Consider the following 22,084-nt stretch of genomic DNA (forward strand, 5'->3'; position numbering starts at 1 on the left):
GATTTATTCCTAGCATATCGAAATGCAGCACACTCCACAACCAACACTGCACCAGCTATGCTGTTCCTGGGTCATTCCTTGCATTCACTCTTGGATCGCCTCAAAACCAAACTCAGATGGATTATGCAGGACAAACAGCTGAGACAAATTAAAGGCTCCTCAAACAAGGAGGTTCTATATGTCACTCCTAGACAAGCAATCATTGTGAGGGACTACAGAGGTGATCAAAAGTGGGTATTTGGAAAGATTAAGGATGGAACTGTACCGCTCTCTTTCACAGTGGAGTTTGCATCTGATGTCATCTAGAAAGGACATATCAATCAGTTGAGGAAAGCAGAGTCAATTCTTAGAGAGGAAAGGTGGCTACCGGTGTCAGAACCACTTCCTGCAATCTCAGAGTCAACTCCTACAACTGCCACGGAGGAGGCCCCAGAACCAGAACTTGAGATTGATCCACAACCTCAAATTCCACTAGCCACGCTGTGATCCACCTTGTCAGGAAAGATGTTTTCTCACATCTGAATGGGACAATTTAAGACTTACAATGCTGTGGATGTCTATATAGTTGTTGTAGTATCTACTGTACTGTGTATACAATTGAGATACATTCTCTATTGAGCTGGAGTTTATAGCTCAGAAGAAAGAAGTATTGTGTATTTAGTATTTCAGTAACATCTGAGTAATCTTGTATATACAGTATATGGTTGATTAAGCATTCTTGTTCATTTAAATAATTCATTATTCATTATATGAATAAATACATGAATTGCATTCGACATCACACTATCACGTGATATGTGCACGTCTTGCTTAAAGTAAACATGAAGTCAGACTCACATTTTGGACTCCCGTGTCTTTCGTTGTTTAATGTTTTGAAGATACTAAACATAACAAAAAGCATCACAAGAAATATGAGTAGAAGTTAGCTTAAGGCCCCTTAAGACCACCAAGCCATTCATTAAAATTATGGATTTTTTCTTGTTAGTCTTCCCTGTTTGTTCCCCATAACCCCTGACAATGCTACAGGTTCCTGGGGGTGCACCTGAATGACAGACTTGAGTGGATAGACTAAGACAACTGCACTGCTCCAAAAAGCACTCTTTTTGGTCATTCTTATGCTCCGCCATTAGGCTCTATAGTGATTCAGCCTATAGCCAGGGAAGTGATGACCCTCTTCCTGCTAGACTGTTTGTGGTAACTTATTTTTTATTCTTTCTACTTCTCTTCTAATATTTATACCCGCACACTTGTAATGCTACTGTGACACTGTAGTTTCCTTTGGGATCAATAAAGTACCGTATCTATCTATCTAAACTTAAAACCTGTCTACCTTGGCCTTGAATGTATTGGATTCTTCAGCTTCATATTCTCTGGCAGACAATATCAAAGACATAACTCTCTGAAAGAAGAAATTCTTCCTCAACTCCATCTTAAATTGGCTGCCACTATTCTGAAACTGTATCTTAAAGCTCTTATTCCCCCCACAAGGTAAATCAAATGGTTCCCTGCGTGTAAAGACATGTTGTTATGATATTCCATTGTGGGATTGGAGAAGGGTGTGGAGGGAAGGAGTTGTGATGTTAGCCATAGAGGTGCCCAGGCTGTGGGATATACAAAGTAGCTCAAGGTCCTCCTAGCTAGTTCTTAAACTATTAATAAAATGAGAATTGCTGTGGATGAAGAACATGTTTCTTTTATCAAACATTACCTGCCACTATGAAGGAAACTGACTCCTAATCCGTGAATGCTTGGCCATTTCTTGACAATGTCCAGATTTCAACATTCATCTTTCAATTGTCCCTTTTATGATATTTTCCATACCAGCAAAATTAGACAGACCATTTTCAAGATTCATAAAAAACTAAATGAAAATACCACAAACATGTCAGTGAATGTGAAATATGAAATACTCCACTGCAAATGGAATTGGTTTTAAATATACCTTCCATTATACAGTGATGAAAATTTTGCATTTTATAATTCACTGTTTAAGCAGAATTCTTCACTTTAAATACTTATTTAATTTATTTTGTTTGTTAATAAAGTAACATTAATTGAAGTATATGGAACAAATGTTTTATCAAACCATAAAAACAAGTGTTATCTGCAGAAAAACTGACAAATAATTATTTCTTTCAGTTTATTATTGATGATGAGCATTAATTCTAACTCATATACCAAAGATTACAGTTCTGTTGACAAGCTATTTGGATGATCAAAGAGAATTTTTTCTAATATTGTGAATGCAGACAGAATTCTTCTTGTACAAACAAAACGACATGAATAGACATTGGTTACACTGAAAAGGATTATTGGAAAAATACAACGCATTAGATATAGTCATGCAACAAACACGTTTATAGCAGTTAATGAAAATATGATAATTTCTCCATCTAAATCATTTAAAAGTTATCAGTTTTTATTTGCACATCAGAACAAAGTAATTAGCGTTCTTTTCAAATTTAAGCATTTGGCAAATAAAATTCAATTGAAATGTAAATTACTTTATATTTACTTTGCTCTACTTGTTTTCCTTAATGTGACCAGAGGAGCACCTTTAAGAGGAGAGGACACTGCAGTTGCTTTCACCTTGAGATTTTCACGAATAAAGTTGCGTTGTTGTACTGAAACACAGCGATGGAATCCTGTTGTGATGGTTTTACCATGTTGAACGTTAGGAGGATTATACTGGGGATCCAAACTATTGATCTCATACATCCATTGCATATCTGCAGTCTATAAATACAAGTGATAAGAGGTCAAGCATTTATTTTTCATAGCTTCAATTTAGTTCATATACAAAACACTATCAAAAATTCTAGAATTGAGACAGAACTTCTGTTTTCACAAAGGCCAATGCACTAATCCCAGCAGAAAGCTTATGTCATCTAATAATATAGTGCTGATCAGGCAAGAATACAAGTCCTTCCATCAGTTGAGAAAGGTATGAAATGGATTAAGAAAGAGAAAGTAGCATAATAGTGTAATCCATTGAGAAGTGTAATATACCATAAAAGCTTTTATAGAAATGTGAAGAGTAAAAGATTGGGTGAAGATAATGTGAGTCATTAAAGTGGGGTTCTTAACTGGGTTTCCGCAAGAGGTCTCTAGGGGTTCTGCAAGAGATAGTGATTTAAAAAAAATATCATTTTGTGAACTTCACATAATGCACGATGCTAGTGATGCACAGTGGTGGACAGTAACCGAGCAGCCTCATTAGCAATCTTGTTAGAGATCTCTCAGCCCAGTATGGCAGTGCGCAGTAGGACCGTGTTTATTTGGTTGAGTCCATTCTCAGTTTCTGATGTGAGATAGGGGAGGCCGTTGATAATTGGTGAGCGCTGTATTGCACAGAGGGGATGACAATAGGCTGATGTTGAGGAGTGTGTTTTCCGAGCATTGAATGGACTCGCCCATTTTGGGCTGTGATTCAGCCTCTCCCTCCTGAATTATCTACCCCAACTTCCCCTGATGTACCACTGACTGATTTATGGGAGCAAACAAACTCTACTGTAGTAGAAAATTGGAAGGAAATTTTTATTCTGAAGACAGTCCAATGTGGCGAAGTTTGAAGACAAGGTTGTGAGATGGAAGAGGAGGATTCTAGGCCTTGGCCTACGGACAATTTTGATAAGGCTAATGATGAAGAATTACTATCTCCTGAGTCATTTCACTGTACTAGTGCAACAAGGGATACAATGAAAGCTACTTATCAATTGGTTTTACATGGACTGGTTATCCAAATAAAAAGGCTTAGGAAGCAAGTTATTACCCAGAAAAGGAAAAGTCACACAGTTGGTGAAATCCTAATAATGCCAGCATGCAAAATTAAAGAGGCTAAAATGCTAGGACAAGATGCAGTATGAGAAATTGAAAAGGTTTCACTATCAAACAGTACAATAAGTCAACGTATTGATGACATGTCACATGATGCTGAATAGGTTTTGTGTGACAAACTGAAAAACAACAGCTTCTCTATCCAGTTTGATGAGTCAACAGATTTCAGTAATAGATGTCATGTTTTAGCATTTGTAAGATTTGTAAGTGATGGTGAAATTCAAGAAAACTTTTTCGGTTGTAAAGAGTTGCCCAAAACAAGCAAAGGTCAAGATATATTTAATGCTTTCTCTTAATATCTGGAAACAAAAGGTCTGTCTTGGAGGAACTATGTTGGCACCTGTACTTATGGCGTCCCATCAATGGTTGGCTCCATGAGAGGTTTTGATTCTCTTGTAAAAAAGAAAATCTTGACATTATCACAACACACTGCTTCCTTCACAGAGAGATGCTGATGTCAAAAACTGCCTCCTTGTCAATAAGTATTCCTCCTTGAGTACTGCTGGGGGGAATGACCGACCTGGGTGAAGCAACAGTGGCTGTGCCTCTGGCAGAGAGTCTGGCCCTGTGGCTCAGAAGGATAGGGAAAGGAAGAGGATGGCAGTAGTGATAGGGGACTCTATAGTTAGGGGGTCAGACAGCCAATACTGTGGACACAGGAAAGAAGCACAGAGGGTAGTTTGCCTCCAGGGTCCAGGATGTTTCTGATTGCGTCCATGATATCCTGAATTGGGAAGGAGAGCAGCCAGAGGTCATGGTACACATTGGTACCAACAGCATAGGCAGGAAAAAAGAGGAGGTCCTGAAAGCAGACTACAGGGAATTAGGAAGAAAGTTGAGAAGCAGGACCACAAAGGTAGTCATAACAGGGTTATTGCCTGTGCCACATGACAGTGAGTATAGGAATAGAGTGAGGTGGAAGATAAATGTGTGGCTGAGGGATTAGAGCAGGAGGCAGGAATTTAGATTTCTGGATCATTGGGACCTCTTTTGGGGCAGGAGTGACCTGTAAAAAAGGGACAGGTTGCAGTTGATTCCCAAGGGACCAATATCCTGGTGGTGAGGTTTACTAAGGCTTTTGGGGAGAGTTTAAACTAGGATTGCTGGGGGGGGGGGGGGGGAACCAAACTGAAGAGACGGAGGAAGAGGCAGCTGGCGCACAAATAGAGAAAGCTTGGAGTCAGTGCGAGAGGGAAGGGATACGCTCAGACCTAAGGTTTGAGATGTGTCTATTTTAATGCAAGGAATATTATGAACAGAGGATGAGCTTAGAGCGTGGATCAGTACTTGGAGCTATGATGTTGTGGCCTTACAGAGACTTGGATGGCTCAGGGGCAGGAATGGTTACTTCGAGTGCCAGGCTTTAGATGTTTCAGAAAGGACAGGGAGGGAGGCAAAACGGGTGGGGGCATGGCACTGTTGATCAGAGATAGTGTCACATCCATAGAAAAGGAGGAAGACATGGAGGGATTGTCTGTGGAGTCTCTGTGGATGGAAGTTAGGAACAGGAAGGGGGTCAATAGCTCTACTGGGTGTTTTTTATAGATCACGCAATAGTAACAGGGACATCGAGGAGCAGATAAGGAGACAGATTGTGGAAAGGTGTAATAATAACAGGGTTGTCGTGGTGGGAGATTTTAATTTCCCAAATATCGATTGGCATGCCCCTAGAGCGAGGGGTTTAGATGGGGTGGAGTTTGTTAGGTGTGTTCAAGAAGGTTTCTTGACACAATATGTAGATAAGCCTACAAGAGGAGAGGCTGTACTTGATCTGGTATTGGGAAATGAACCTGGTCAGGTTTCAGATCTCTCAGTGGGAGAGCATTTTGGAGATCACAACTCTTTCACCTTTCCTATAGCATTGAAGAAGGATAGGAACAGACAAGTTAGGAAAGTGTTTAATTGGAGTAAGGGGAAATATGAGGCTATCAGGCAGGAACTTGGAAGAATAAATTGGAAACAGATTGTTCTCAGGGAAATATATGGAAGAACTGTGGCAAATGATCGGGGCTATTTGTGTGGAGTTCTGTATAGGTACGTTCCAATAAGACAGGGAAAGGATGGTAGGGTACAGGAACTGTGGTGTACAAAGGCTGTTGTAAATCTAGGTAAGAAGAAGAGAGGAGCTTATGAAAGATTCAAAAAGCTGGGTAATGATAGAGAGCTAGAAGATTATAAGGCTAGCAGGAAGGAGCTCAAGAAAGAAATTAGGAGAGCCAGAAGGGGCCATAAGAAGGCCTTGGTGAATGGCAGGATACTCTTCTTTTACAGAAATCCAGACTTGTCCAGGGGCAAGTCAGTAAATTCTATTCCTATACTCACTGTCATGTGGCACAGGCAATAATCCTGTGATGACTACCTTTGTGGTCCTGCTTCTCAACTTTCTTCCTAATTCCCTGTAGTTTGCTTTCAGACCTAGAGAAAAGTGACAATATTCTTGGATTTAAAAGGAAACTGAATCTTTGGAAAAATGATGTTGCAAAGGGAAATTTTGAAATGTTTCCACTGCCGTTTGAGCTTGAGAGTGAGGAAGGATATCAGAAAATCTCGAGTCTTATTGAAAACCACCTGGAAGAACTGCAGAACAAAATTGAACAGTATTTTTCCTCCCTTTCAACACAAGTGTACAACTGGATGATGGACCCTTTCTCTGAATCTTCTGTTCAGTCTGAGAACTTGATTGTGAGAAGAGGAAGAACTACATGAGCTGCAGTCTGATTGTGCACTCAAGACGAGATTTACTGACTTGCCCCTGGACAAGTCTGGATTTCTGTAAGAGTATCCTGCCATTCACAGGAAAGTAATGAATATTTTTCTGTGATTTTCAACCTCTTACATGTGTGAGCAAGCTTTTTCTTTTTTAATAAGCATCAAGAGCAAGGATAGAATTCATCACATTTCAGTTGAAGGTAATATCCGTGCATGCTTATCTCAAGTTCGATCAGAATTGAGTATTTGTGCAGCAAAACATGAGCACAGGTTTCACAAGCTAGGCCTATATTTGAGCCTGATCATGTCACTTGGTGAGAAGATGTTTTTACAAAGTCCTGTATAAAATTGTGTCTTTCATGTTGTAAATAGCATTAAATAAGATCAATTTACAACCTTTATTTAAATTAAATCTACCGAGCCTACCTTTAGAAAAATTAAATCCCATTTTGGCTGAAGCCAGTTATTTAACAGTCATTTATTATGTTTGCCATATGAGTTCTTAAAATTTATGAAAGGGAAATAAAGAGATTAATTTCAAGAAAGGTAAGCTAAGCTCAGCAACCTATTTTTTCTAGAAAGTTTGGCTAAAAAATAATTCTCTACTTGAAAGAGTATTGACAATTATTTTTGGATTATTATATCTACAACTTACTGATCACACTAACATACCACAATCCATAGATACAGTATAATAATTTTTATGCAGTGCTTCCCTGAGACCTGAAAATTATTTCAAGGGTTCCTCCTGGGCAAAAAGGTTGAGAAAGGCTGCATTAAAGGCTGAGACAGGAAAAATTATATTGGGCAATATGTATAGTCCAGAGAATTTTCACGAGAATGATCCCAGGAATGAAAAGATTATAGTATGAGGAGTGTTTGATGGTTCGGGGTCTGTACTCACTGGAGCTTAGAAGAATAAGGCCTATCTCACTGAAACCTACTGAAGACTGAAAGGCCTAGATAATGTGGACATGGAGAGGACACTTCCTATAGTAGGGAGTCTTGGACCAGAGGGCACAACCTCATAATAGAAGGGTGCCCCTTTATGATAAAGATGAAGGCAATTTCTTTTGCTAGAGGGTGGTGAATCTGTGAAATTAATTGTCACAGATGGCCATAGAGCCCAAGTCATTGGGTATATTTAAAGCAGAGGTTGATTGGCTCTTGATTAGTAAGGGTGTAAAGGGTTATGGGAAGACGGTAGCAGAATGAGGTTGAAAAGGATAATAAATTAGCTGTGATGGAATGGCAAAGCAGATTCATTGGGCTGAATCTCCTTATTTTGTTCCTTTGTGTTATGGTCTTCTGGAATAGGATTATTGGAAATAAATAAAACACAGTTTCTGTTCATCTTCAAAGAAGATGTAGAAAACCTTCCAGAAATTGCAGACAACAACAGGTTTAGAGTGAATTAAGAGATAAAGCCAGCATTAAAAAAAATACCATTGAGAAATTATTGGGATTGAAAGCCAGTAAGTCCTGAAGACCTAATGATCGAAGACTAAGGACTAAGGGTCATGTTTTTTGACTTCTCCAGTGTGTTCAACACCATCCGCCCTGCTCTGCTGGGTGAGAAGCTGACAGTGATGCAGGTGGATGCTTCCTGGGTGTCATGGATTATTGATTACCTGACTGGCAGACCACAATACGTGTGCTTGCAACACTGTGTGTCAGACAGAGTGGTCAACAGCACTGGGGCTCCACAGGGAACTGTCCTGTTTCCCTTTCTCTTCACCATCTACACCTCGGACTCCAACTACTGCACAGAGTCTTGCCATCTTCAGAAGTTTTCTGATGACTCTGCCATAGTTGGATGCATCAGCAAGGGAGATGAGGCTGAGTACAGGGCTACGGTGGGAAACTTTGTCACATGGAGCGAGCAGAATCATCTGCAGCTTAATGTGAAAAAGACTAAGGAGCTGGTGGTGGACCTGAGGAGGGCTAAGGCAATGGTTACCCCTGTTTCCATCCAAGGGGTCAGTGTGGACATGGTGGAGGATTACAAATAGCTGGGGATACGAATTGACAATAAACTGGACTGGTCAAAGAGCACTGAGGCTGTCTACAAGAAAGGGCAGAGCCGTCTCTATTTCCTGAGGAGACTGAGGTCCTTTAACATCTGCTGGACGATGCTGAGGATGTTCTACGAGTCTGTGGCGGCCAGTGCTGTCATGTTTGCTGTTGTGTGTTGGGGCAGCAGGCTGAGGGTAGCAGACACCAACAGAATCAACAAACTCATTCGTAAGGCCAGTGATGTTGTGGGGGTGGAACTGGACTCTCTGACAGTGGTGTCTGAAAAGAGGATGCTGTCCAAGTTGCATGCCATCTTGGACAATGACTCCCATCCACTCCATAATGTACTGGTTAGGCACAGGAGTACGTTCAGCCAGAGACTCATTACACTGCGATGCAACACTGAGCATCATAGGAAGTCATTCCTACCTGTGGCCATCAAACTTTACAACTCCTCCCTCGGAGTGTCAGACACCCTGAGCCAATAGGCTGGTCCTGGACTTATTTCCACTTGGCATGATTAACTTATTATTATTTAATTATTTAAGGTTTTATATTGCTATATTTCTTCACTATTCTTGGTGTGGCTGTAATGAAACCCAGTTTCCCTCGGGATCAATAAAATATGTTGTCTGGCTGAACTGCAGACCAGTTAGCCTGACATCAGCAATATGGAAAATTGTGACAGGATATTTTGATAATACTCAGATTGTGCAGGATCAAAATTGTTTTATGAAAGCCTCACTTTTGATAGCAAATCTGCCAGGATTTTAAGGCTGGAGTTTGCAGAAAAGGGAAAGGGAAACCGGGAATATGGTGTGAAGAGGGAGGCGGCAGGGTCCCTATAAAGAAGGTGGGGGTGGGTGGGAAGGAGAAGGCTGGTAGGTGCCAGGTGAAAAGCCAGTAAGGGGAAAGATCAAGAGGTGGGGGAGGGGAAGCAGGGAGGGGATAGGCAGGAAAGGTGAAGGAGGAATGTAAGGGGAAAGCATTATGGGTAGTAGAAGGAGGCGGAACCATGAGGGGCTGATAGGCAGCTGGAGGAGGAGGCAGAGTGAAACTGGGATGGGAGAAGGGAGGGGGAGGGAATTACCGGAAGTTGGAGAATTTTGACTCTCATAACTACCTCGACTATACCTCTTCCCACCCTGCCACATGCAAAAATGCAATTCCCTATTCCCAGTTCTTCCGTCTGTGCTGCATTTGCTCCCAGGATGAGGCTTTCCTTTCCAGGACATCTCAAATGTCCTCTTTCTTTAGGGATTGTGGTTTCCCTTCTGCTGTCATCAATGATGCCCTCACCCGCATCTCCTCCATTTCCCGCACTTCAGCCCTCACCCCATCCTCCTGTCACCACAGCAGGGACGGAGTTCCCCTTGTCCTCACCTACCACCCCACCAGCCTCCGGATCCAGCACATTATCCTCTGCAACTTCCACCACGTTCAACAGGACCCCACCACTAAGCACATCTTTCCCTCTCTACCCCTCTCCGCTTTCCATAGGGGTCGTTCCCTCTGCGACTCCCTGGTCCACACATCGCTCCCCATGGATCTCTCACCTGGCACTTATCCCTGCAAGTGAAGTGCTGCACCTGTCCCTACACCTCCTCTCTTACCACCATTCAGGGCCACAAACAGTCTTTCCAGGTGAAGCAACACTTCACTTGTGAGTCTGTTGGGGTCATCTATTGCATCCGGTGCTCCCAGTGTGACCTCCTCTACATCGGTGAGACCCAACGCAAATTGGGGGACCGCTTCGTCGAGCACCTACGCTCCGTCCGCCACAACAGACAGGATCTCCCAGTTGCCATCCACTTCAACTCTGCTTCACATTCTCATTCGGATATGTCCATACATGGCCTCCTCTACTGCCATGATGAGGCCAAAGTCAGGTTGGAGGAGCAACACCTCATATATCGTCTGGGTAGTCTCCAGCCCCTGTGCATGAACACTGAATTCTCCAACTTCCAGTAATTCCCTCCCCCCATCCCAGTTTCACTCTGCCGCCTCCTCCAGCTGCCTATCACCTCCCTCATGGTTCTGCCTCCTTCTACTACCCATAGTGCTTTCCCCTCTCCCACCCCTTGATCTTTCCTCTGACTGGTTTTTCACCTGGCACCTACCAGCCTTCTCCTTCCCGCCCTCTCCCAACCTTCTTTATAGGACCCCTGCCCCCTCCCTCTTCAGTCCTGTTGAAGGGTCTGGGCCCGAAACGTTGACTGCTCGTTTCCACAGATGCTGCCCGACCTGCTGAGTTCCTCCAGCGTGTTGTGCATGTTGCTTTGACCCCAGCATCTGCAGAGTATTTTGTGTTTAGGGGATATGGTGTATTCGGACTCTCAGAAGGCCTTGATAAGGTTCACAGAAAATCTATCAAACATAATTAGTCTTGTGGGTAATACACTAGCATAGTTTGAGACTTGAGGATCTGGGAACACAATGAAGATGGGGAAAAGTGAAAAAACCTGGTCATTTTTAACCTAGGAGGCCAAGGTCAGTTAGATACTGCAAAGATTGTTAATGGCCCTTCTGTTTTCATGATCCATATCAGTTATTTGGATGAGAGGATCAAATAAAATACATTCAAGTTTAACTGATATTGTCAGTTGTGACGATTTCAATATGACAGCTGACCTGAAAAATGGGGAAGCATGTGAGAATGGCATATGGAAAGCACGTAAAAAAAAAAGTGAGTCAATTAACTCTTAAACACAAGAGTTTCTGCAGACTTTGGAAATGCAGAGTAACACACACAAAATGCTGGAGGAACTCAGCAGGCCAGCCAACATCTATGGAAAGAGTCAATGTTTCTGGTCATGACCCTTCATCGGGACTGGAATGGAAGGGGGAAGAAGCCAGAATAAGAAGGTGGGGTAGGGGTAGAAGTACAAGCTAGAAGGTGATAAATAAAGCCAGATGAGCAGGGGGAGGGGAAGTGAGAAACTGGTGGTAATAGGTTGAAAAGGTAAAGGGCTAAAGAAGAAGGAATCTGGTAGAAGTGGAGAGTGGACCAAGGGATAAAGAGAAGGAGGAGGGGCACCAGAGGGAGCTGATAGGCAGCTGAGGAGAAGAGGTAAATGGGGAGCCAGAATGCAGAATAGAAACAAGGAGAACTGGGGTGGGGTGGGGGGTCTGAAATTACCAGAGGTTAGAGAAATTGATGTTCATGACATCAGTTTTGGAGGCTGCCCAGACAGTAGAGGAGGCCACAGACTGACATGTTGGAATGGGAATGAGGATTTGAATTAAAATGGTTGGCCACAGGGAAATCCTGCTTGTTGCAGATGGTGTGAAGGTGCTTGACAGAGTAAAGGAAATTCACTCATAGGAGTAAATTAAGCCTGTGTTTTAAAGGTGCTGGTTGTCTTAATCATTGAAAGTTAGTGTGCAAGGAGGTGAGAAGGCCAGAAACAACCATGGCTGGAATATTGTGCAGGTCTGGTCTCCAAACCCAGGGAAGGAAATACTTTTGAGGGAAATACTCGTTTACAGATTGATTCTTGGGATGGGCTTAGGTTGCATTGTGAGAAGAGTCTCAGCTTGTAACCTCCTGGTTTTAGAAGAATGGGAAATATCATCAGCAAAACACACACTATTTTTAGAGGACCTGATAGAGTAAATATAGGGATGATATTTCCACTGACTGGGTTGACGAGGAACAGGAGTTACAGTTTCAATGAAAGGGATTGGGTCTAATGAACTAAAAGGAAAGGTAATTCTTTACCCAGTGAGTGGCTAATCTTTGGCATTCTCTCTCCAAGAGGACTGTGATAACTCAGTTACTGAGTTACATATTCAAGCAAAAGATGATAGATTTTTGGATATGAAAGAATCAGTAGATATAGGGATACTACAAGAATGTGACAAAGCAGGTGAAAAGGGCCAAATGGCCTGCTACTTTTTTCACATTCTTATTGCGTAGAAGAAATATTGAGCAGAAAGGTAAGAATTGAAAAGAAGGCAAATAGTGCAAGAGTCCACTGGGCCTTCTCTTGTAAATATATATATCAATTTGGTATGTATGTATGTTGCAGGACAAGATGTCTTATGAGAATTCAGCAAGAACTTAAGTCTGTGGAGTCATGTGTGGCTCAGCTGTATAAGAGAGGAAAATGAGTGGAAGAGCCATGGTAATAGAGATTCAGTTGTATGGAGAACTGTTTCTAAAACCGCAAATGTGATTCCAGGATGGCATATTGCTTCCTGCAGCTAAGATTAAGAATATTATTGAATGGCTTCAGGACATTCTGGACAGAGGTGAGTGAACAGCCAATGGTTATAGTACAGATTAGAACAGATTAATACAAATGACACACAATACATAAAAATTGATATGAAGTCCTACAAGCCAAACTTAGGTAGTTAGGAAATAAATTAGAAAGCAGGACCTTAAAGTAGTCTTACATTACTCCCAGTGGCACGTACAAGTGGTAGCTGCAATAAGAAGCTAGATGAGTTGGACATTTGACTGAAGGATAATGTTGGAATGGGGGAATTTAGATTCTGAGGCACTGAGACCAGATCTAAAGAAAATAGGACTTGTATAAACTAGATAGATACATCCACATAGGATTGGCACTGATATCCCTGCAGAAGTGTTTGATGTTGCTGTTGAAAGGACTTTAAACCTGAATTGTATGGGATGGGTATCAAAGCAAGGAATTAGAAGACTGGGACACAAAAGAAAAATAGAAAGCAAATGAGAAGACTGGAGAAAGAAGGGTGAGAAACAAAGAGAGCTATAATAGACTCTACAGATGGGGTTAATGTCAGGAAAGATGTTTTAAGATATTAAATTAAGAACTCTACTTCTGAATGCATATGATATCTGAAAAAAAATAAAAGCAGCATAATGAGAGATAAATAAACATCATCTAGTAGATGTGGTTAAAGCTGGAAAACTCAATATTCAAGGACATTTGACTTTTAAGTAGGTAGTTAAAGGTGGTGGGCTAGGTCTTCTGATAAGAGATGAAATATGTATGGTAGTGAGAACTGATGTAAGCTCAGAAGCTGAGGAGTCTATTTGAGTGGCAGTAAAAGGCTTATGGGAGAGTCTATGATAATGGAAATAGTCACAGATAAACGGACTGTCCCTTCAGTTAGAGATGAGGATTCTGTTTCTCTCAAAGGGTTGTGGGTATTTAGAATACTTGCCCTAGAAATCCATGGAGACAGAATCATCAAATATATTCAAAAGTAAGATCATTTTTTATTTTATTCAGTAAGGAATCATAGATGGTGAGGATGGGGCAGGAAAGTGAACTTGATAAACATTGGATGAATCACGATCTTATTGAATGGTAGAACATAAGGGACTGTAATGTCCCTTCCTTTTCCTATTTCTTACTTATTCTATTAAATTCTTCAGTTGTCATCTATTTATAACTTATATTCATTGGCCAAGATTAAGTCATAATTGGTTAAGATAGTTCAGATTAAATATCAATACCAGGTGGTGCATAATTTGCGATAGAGCCAAAGAATAAGGTATTACACGTGGGGAATGATACTGCTGAATGGAAGCATGAAAGATATCAAGCAGCGTTCTGTATGCATTTTTAGAAGATCTACAGCAGCAAGAAGAGCTTTTCACCTATGACTAAATTAATTATGATGCTGGACTTGTACCATATATTTATTTTACATATTTTAAGGGGCTAACAAAGTTAAGGCATGATGAAACGTAACATGCTGGTGAAGTGGTTAACACAGGAACATCCATCTACTGGGTCAAGGTACCATATCTTCCCTGGTCTCCCTCTAGTTATACTCTGGATGGGATGATTAGCTGTTACTTTATTGGTCTGTACTAACGGCATTCATTGCCATGACAGTTTAACAATTTTAATGTTTAAGAGAAGTTTCAATAGGTACATAGTAGGGATATGGAGGGTTATAGTCCCAGTGCAGGTCGATGGGAGTAGGCAGTTTAACTGGTTTTGGCATGGACTAGATGGGCCTGTTTCTGTGCTGTACTTCTTTATTGCTCTATTACCTAATTACTGAGTGTCTTCATCATCACGAAACCAACAATTACCTTTGAATTTGAAATAAAGAAAATTTATTAGATAACAAAAGAATAGATAAAAAATGGCTTTTCTCTTCATTTTAGCCATTGCCGTACATTATTAGAACATTAAGGGGCATTAATTCCTTTTATTTTTCATATAAATAAGATGATGGAAAGATCTTGTACAACCATGCAATGTATTGAAGCACTTAATGAAACCCAGTGATACATTTAACGATTAATAGGCTAATTGTTCATTCATCCTGCTCCTGCATTGAAAACAATTAGTAAGGTTTCTTGGAAAACAGATAATTAATCATTTGTTCCATGCAAGAATATTGACTGATTTTGAGAGGTCATGTGTTATCCTGTTAAATGATCCAGAGACTGGGAAATTAAGTACTGTTATTACTTTCTGGACCACAGTAAGAATTTACTTATTTCGTGTGCAGGTTGATGCAAAAATTTCTCATGATTTCTGCATGAAAGCTTTTCTCTAATGAAAAAGATCTTGTGGTCACTGTGCACCACTGGACTTTTTTCCCTTCAATTCAATGGAAGTCAGCAGAAAGGTGCTAAGAACTGTGTCTTGATGCACATTGTCCAAAAATTATTCAAAACATAACTTGGCTTCTCTTTGCACAGATACTGCCTGCCCTGCTCAGCAGTTCCAGCAATTCGTGGTTCAATTTTATTTGGAGCACATGTGGTATAAGTAAAGGAGAATGGTTTTTAGGCACTCTTGCAGTTTTATTTATTAACTTATTTAGTGACACAGCGCAGAAAAAGCCTTTCCGGCCCTTCAAGCTGCACCATCCTAGCAAACACCGACAACCCCAATTTAACCCTAACCTAATCACAGGGTAACTTACAATGACCAAATAACCTACCCAACCCAGTACACCTTTGGACTGTGGGAGGAAACTGCAGCACCCAAGGGAATCCCATGCATTTCACAGGCTGGACGTACAGACTCTTTACAGATGCACCAGAATTGAACTCTGAACTCCGACCCCACTACGCTACTGTGCACCCATAGTTTTGACCTATGAATTTAATTTATTTGGCTTCCTGCTGATCATTCCTGCAATGGCACTGCTGTACCACTGAGAACATACTCTCAGTGTGGTATGGCAATTGTTCCGTATCAGACCGCAAAGCACTCCAGTGTGTGGTGAAAACTACCCAGCGGATTATCGGCACCCAATTGCCCACCATTGAGAACATCTACCATAAACGCTGCCTGGGCAGGGCGAAAAGCATTATCAAGGATGCATCTCACCCTAACCATGGACTTTTTACTCTCCTCTCATCCGGTAGGCGCTACAGGAGCCTCCACTCCCGCACCAGCAGGCACAGGAAGAGCTTCTTCCCTGAGGCTGTGACCCTGCTGAACCTCACATCACAGCGCTAAGCAGTATTGCACCCATATTGTACTGTCTCAGTACTTTTATATTTGTATGCTGTAACACTTACTTTTTATTTGCAGTTATTTTGTAAATAACACTATTCTTTGCATTTCTAGTTAGATGCTAACTGCATTTCATTGGTTTTGTATCTGTACTCGGCACAATGACAATAAAGTTGAATCTAATCTAATCTAATTATTCTCTTCCTGTCCAATAAATAATATTGAGAGGGCATTTCCCTTTAGAAAATACTGTTTTGATAGTTGTCTATTGTATCCAACAGTGAAAGGAGACCTAAGGATAAAAGTTTTTAAAGTGGAAAAGCTGTTGCACTGAGGCAGTTACACGCATGTGGCTTCAGAAATGCAGGTCCAGTTATATGAGTAGTTGTCTCAAACTGGGGACTTTCTGACCATGACTTCTTCTGTGCCTTGTCATGCCCTTTGCTCTCCATGAAACATTGCAGAACCGCCTTCACTGTTCATCTTATCTGCCCAGTCCATTGGAGCTGACTTCACAGACTAGAACAGACGTGTCTTAATATGGCCAGGATATGAGGCCCACTGGCTAATCTTACCTGGTTTAGCTCACCTGTTGCAGTGGTGTACCAGGGTGTGGCTGCTGTCCATGCAAACAGCCACTTGAAGCTACAGGTGAGACCTAAGTATCTGGTGGGGCTTAAAGGTGAGTGAGCTGCCCCCAAATGGGCCCGACAAGCCCCATCACCAGAGGTGCTACCCCTCCCTGGACACCCCATACATACATGCTGCTGTAGAGGATAACAAATCTTCAAAATTTAAAACAATCTAAAGAGCTCCCAGAGAAACTTGGAAAATTGTGAATCTATTTAAAATGATTGCAGTCTTGTGATCTGACCATAAACATAATAGCTTAATAAAGCAGTAGCAATTCACTTCAAGATCTTATCAAAGCTTCCATTAGATAATGCATTGTGAAATGTTTTATGGAGACTTAAATCTGAGAACGTATGCTAGGTCACAACAACTGAACTTAGGGACAGATAATGCAGACACATTGTTTCATGGATAAACTATTTGCTCTCTCCTGGTACAATTTAAGGGTTTTTAATTGGGTGGAAACCTAGTAAATCCGTAATTGGTCCTAATTTTCAAATGAATGACCTTCCACATTTTAGGTAGTAAATAGAGATTCTGATTTTTAAACTGCGTAATGTTTCTGAACGGAATATTTATTTCATACATTTTTGTGAGAATAGAAGCAACAAATTGCAAATAAGTTGAATGGGCAACATTTTAGCAGATGGAACTTGAAAGGGAAAATTGTAAAGCAATTTACTTTTGGTTTAGAGAAAGACAATGTCTTTCTGGGATTTATAACACAGAAGCGATAATTCCACGTCTGATCAAAGTCAGTGGAAATAGCCACATTGCAATGCACGAACCAGTGTCACCATTCAAAACTTACATGCACATTTCCCATCTTTCCACATACGTGCATGCACAAACATCACTTCCAGCTAATGGTGGCATATCACACTTATATGTTGCATGCGTATATGAGCATCATTCCTTCCTTCTTGCAGGAAAAGGTGGAAAAAGATGATGATTAATAAATGTTCTGTGGACAAATTCAGGGCAAAAGTGACTCACTGCAAGTCATGAATGTAGAAATTCTGTATGTGTATAGATGTTTTACAGTGGGGTTATAAACAAAGCAATAGTATCATCCTACTGTGTGCTTCTGATATACTGTATGTGATTGAATCCCTTAGAACCAAGTAGCCAAGTATTTCAAGATGTACCGTAAGGTAATTTATTTTATGCTACAGTTCAGTCCTGTAGCACTGGAAAAACATGAATTTTCTGACTGAATTCCAATGCCCAGGCATCATTAAAAATTTCAAGATTTTGATAATATATTTTAGATAAACAACAAAAAATGGGAAGTCACTTAGGCAACTGATCAGGCATTATCTAACTGAATCAAGGTGAAGACTCATGAGACTCAATATTTCACTTATGTTCCTGTGTTTCTGTTTACTGAATAGGACCTAACTAAACAATAATAACTGAATAAATCTCATGTATTTTCTACTTTGCACCTGTTTATTTAAATTTGGTATACTTTGCTATATACCAGGTATTTCTAGTTGATACAGTTAATGGCTGCAATGTGGATCCATTATGATTAAGAGAAATGTGATTATTGTATTTAGGAAGTGGGTTGACAAGTGTTAGTTTTGGAGATTTTGTTTACAATAATTAATTATGCTGAGTGAAACCTGCTTGAGGCAAGATTGGAGTGATCCAAGTAAGTACGTCCAAACTCAAACCATGTGTTCCATTATTTGCAAAGTATCTAGTGTATTCTTAAAGAATCAAGGATTACTTTAACAACTGATAAAGAACCATTAAAGTGCAAATATTATTCAAGTATCCATGCATTGGTACTTAATAAAAAGTTGTTTCTTACGATAGAATATTTTATGGGTGAGTATTATTATATTATTAATGAAGTTTGTCTTCATCCTTTCTAGTCATAAATATAGCAGTCTGATTACATAAATGCTCACAAACCACCTACAAGATGAATGACCAACTGATTCATTTTATGTAAAAGTTGTTTATAGGATGAATGCTGGAAAATCTTTCAACAATGATTATGCAATCAGAAAACGAAGTGAAGCTAAAATCCACTATTTCCAAACAATGAGTCAAGAATATCCTCTGTGAAACCAAATCAGCTTAAAGTAATTTATTATTGAAGGATTCAACCAATTTGTTGCTGATTCAGTGAAAGCAGACTCAATTATCTGCTTGGGAACACAGTCAGAAAATATGGTCTGCTTGATAAATTGTTGAATTGAGTTGGTGCTGGATAGTTCCTTCTAAAACTTGGCACACAATGTCTTCTAAGCTGGTAACAACTGACACTGATGACCCAGAATGAGGGGACAATGAGTTTTCAGAAATTACATCTGAAGCTGATTCTTGATGCATAGTGTATGGTTCATTAATTTCCATCTAATCACACTGTTTCTTAACTGAAAGCTTTTCATATAATCAGTAGGTGTCTAAGTGAAATATGTTTGATTTTCCAGTGCTCATAATACCTCAATTAACAAAAACATTCACAAAAACCTGAAAATACCAAATAAATGCAGCACACTCTTTAAACCTGTTGGTATTCCCTTTTCTCTGATGAATGCTATTATCTACTGGAACTTACTTAAAACTAGAATGATTTCCTTTATTGTTTCTTTTATGCATCATATGTAAATCTTAGCTCTTAGAGCATTCAAAGAATTTGAAAAAAGAATTGAATCTTCTGGTGTTTCAATGATTTGTTACTTCTAGGCCCTCAGAATGTGTATATTCTGTTTACTTTTTTGCTTAACATACAGTACAAAACTATATTTTCATCACATATTTTCCACTACAAACAGTGAGCAATCAGGCATTTCTTTACTCACATTCACTGTTCATATTGAGATGGCAGCCAAAAGTAGAGTTTTAGCATGAATATATATACTGCTCAATTCCACCCTTTCTTAGTCTCCTAGATTCAGTGCCTATATATTATACTGAACGCTAATTTAGATAATGAATGTAGTAATTTTACAGTTTGGGTGAAATAGTATGTACTTATTGAAGCCTGAGCATTTAGGGATGGAACACCTTCCCCAATTAACTAATTTGCTATTTATGTCTGGAATAGTTATTCCAAGTCTGATCTCTCATCCGACATGAAACAGCCGAATTTTTATAAGCTTTCATTAAAATTCTCTGGAATGTGGCATTTCCTACCAATCGCCAATACAAGTGCAGAATTACCACAGGAACTGCTGCAATTTAAAGCAGCTTGCCATCAAGTCAAACAGAGGTGGATGCCATTGCAACAAATTGAATGATTTTCAATTCAGCCCAATTAAAAAGCATTGCCCAATTTAATAGTACTATCACTGAGATACCAGTGACTGCCGATTACATTTCCATGTGAAAATTAATGAAAACACCATGATAAAACAAAACTAAATATATATGAGCAACGCGCACAAAATGAACGTCTAGGGAAAAAAGTACAGTCAATGTTTCAGGGCGAAACCCTTCAGCAGGACTGGAGAAAGAAAGATGAGGAATAGATTTTAAAAGGTGGGGGAGAGGGAAGGGAGAAGCACAAGCTGATAGGTGAAACCAGAAGAGGGAGGGGTGAAGTAAAGAGTTGGAAAGTTGATTGATGAAAGAGATGGAGAGCTGGAGAAGGGGGAATCTAATAGGAGAGGAAAGAAGGCCATGGAAGAAAGAAAAAGGGGGAGGAGCACCAAAGAGACACAATGGGGAGGCAAAGAGATGAGATAAGAGAGGGGAAAGGGGATGGAGAATGCTGAAGGGGGGGCATTACCAGAAGTTCGTGAAACAGTTTACCTCACCTGGAAGGACTGTTTGAAGCCCTGAATGGTAGTGATGGCGGAGGTGTAGTGGCAGGTGTAGCACTTATTCCACTTGCAAGAATAAGTGCCAGGAGGGAGATCAGTGGGAAGGGATGAATGGAAAAAGCAATTATGTAGGGAGTGATGCCTGTGGAAAGCAGAAAGTTGGGGGATGGGGGGGGAGGGAATGATGTGCTTGGTGGTGGCATCCCATTGGAGATGGCAGAACTTCCGGAGAATTATGTGCTGGACGGGGAGGCTGCTGGGGTAGTAGGTGAGGACAAGAGGAACCCTATCCAGAGTAGGGTGGTGGGAGGATGGGGTGAGGGCAGAATTGTGTGAAATGGAAGAGATGCAGTTTAGGGCAGCGTTGATGTTGGGAGGTAATGTTACAGATTTATAGGATCCTGGTCAGACCCCACTTGGAGTACTGTGCTCAGTTCTGGTCACCTCACTTACAGGAAGGGTGTGAAAATTATATAAAGGGAGTGGAAACTATATAATGGGTGCAGAGGAGATTTAGAAGGATGTTACCTGGATTGGGGAGCATGTCCTATAAGAATAGGTTGAGTGAACTTGGCCTTTTCTCTTTGGAGCAACAGAGGATGAGAGGTGATCTGATAGAGGTGTATAAGATGAGGAGAGGCATTGATCGTGTGGAGGTTTTTTGAGGTTTGGAGGTTTCTAAGCTTTTGTGAAGCTTAGAAAAATAGAGGGCTATGAGTAACCCTAGGTAATTTCTAAAGTAAGTACATGTTTGGCACAGCAGCATGAGCCGAAGGGCCTGTATTGTGCTTAGGTTTTCTATGTTTCTACTGTGTCTGGTGCTCCCGGCGTTGCCTCCGGTATATCGGTGAGACTTGACACAGGTTGGGAGACGGCTTCGCTGAGAACCTGTGCTCCGTCTGCCAGAAGAAACAGGATCTCCCAGTGGCCACCAATTTTAATTCCATTTCCCAATCCCTTTCTGATATGTCTATCCATGACCTCTTTTCTGTCATGATGAAGCTACACTCAGGTTGGAGGAACAACACCTTATATTCTGTCTGGATAGCATGAACATCGATTTCTCAAACTTCTTTACTATTCTCCATTCTTGTTTCTCTCTCTCACCTTATCTCTTTCCCTGCCCATCACCTCCTTCTAGTGCTCCTCTCCCTTTTTTCTTTCTTTCATGGCCTTCTGCCCTCTCCTATTAGATTGCCCCTTCTCTGGCCCTGTATCTCTTTGCTTCACCCCTCCCCACCCGTCCTGGTTACACCTATCACCTTGTATTTCTCCTTCCACTCCTCCCACTTATTAAATCTACTCCTCATCTCTTTTTCTCCAGTCCTGCTGAAGGGTTTTGGCCCAAAACATCGACTGTATTCTTTTCCATAGATGCTACCTGGCCTGCTGAGTTCCTCCAGCATTTTGTGTGAGTTGCTTGGATTTCCAGCATCTGCAGATTTTCTCTTGTTTGTGTCTAACTGGTAGGTTTTAATTTATCTCTTTTACAACTCCCCAAAGCAGTTTTAAAACAAAAGCATTATTTCCTGATGTCAACATAGAACTCCATTCTTTGTTGATCCATACAGTAAGGTGTACAACCTCTCACTTAATGATTACCTTAAATGATCCATTATTTACTTACTAATGTGTATTGAAATTGTTAAGCTTGATTCCACAACGTTTGTATTTGGAGCAAAGCTG

General features: G+C 40.6%; 1 protein-coding gene across 1 annotated transcript in view; it reads right to left on the reverse strand.

The window, feature by feature from the left end:
• Positions 1–2,052: 2,052 nt before the first annotated feature.
• Positions 2,053–22,084, reverse strand: part of LOC140727211 (cilia- and flagella-associated protein 47-like) — a 596,979-nt gene continuing 576,947 nt past the window's right edge. The window contains exon 62 of the mRNA XM_073044476.1: positions 2,053–2,736. Coding sequence (XP_072900577.1) covers positions 2,512–2,736 — 225 coding nt within the window. The 3' untranslated portion in view covers positions 2,053–2,511. The remainder of the gene's footprint in view (positions 2,737–22,084) is intronic.

This window comes from Hemitrygon akajei, chromosome 5, assembly GCF_048418815.1.
Source record: "Hemitrygon akajei chromosome 5, sHemAka1.3, whole genome shotgun sequence".
Taxonomy (NCBI): Eukaryota; Metazoa; Chordata; class Chondrichthyes; order Myliobatiformes; family Dasyatidae; genus Hemitrygon; species Hemitrygon akajei.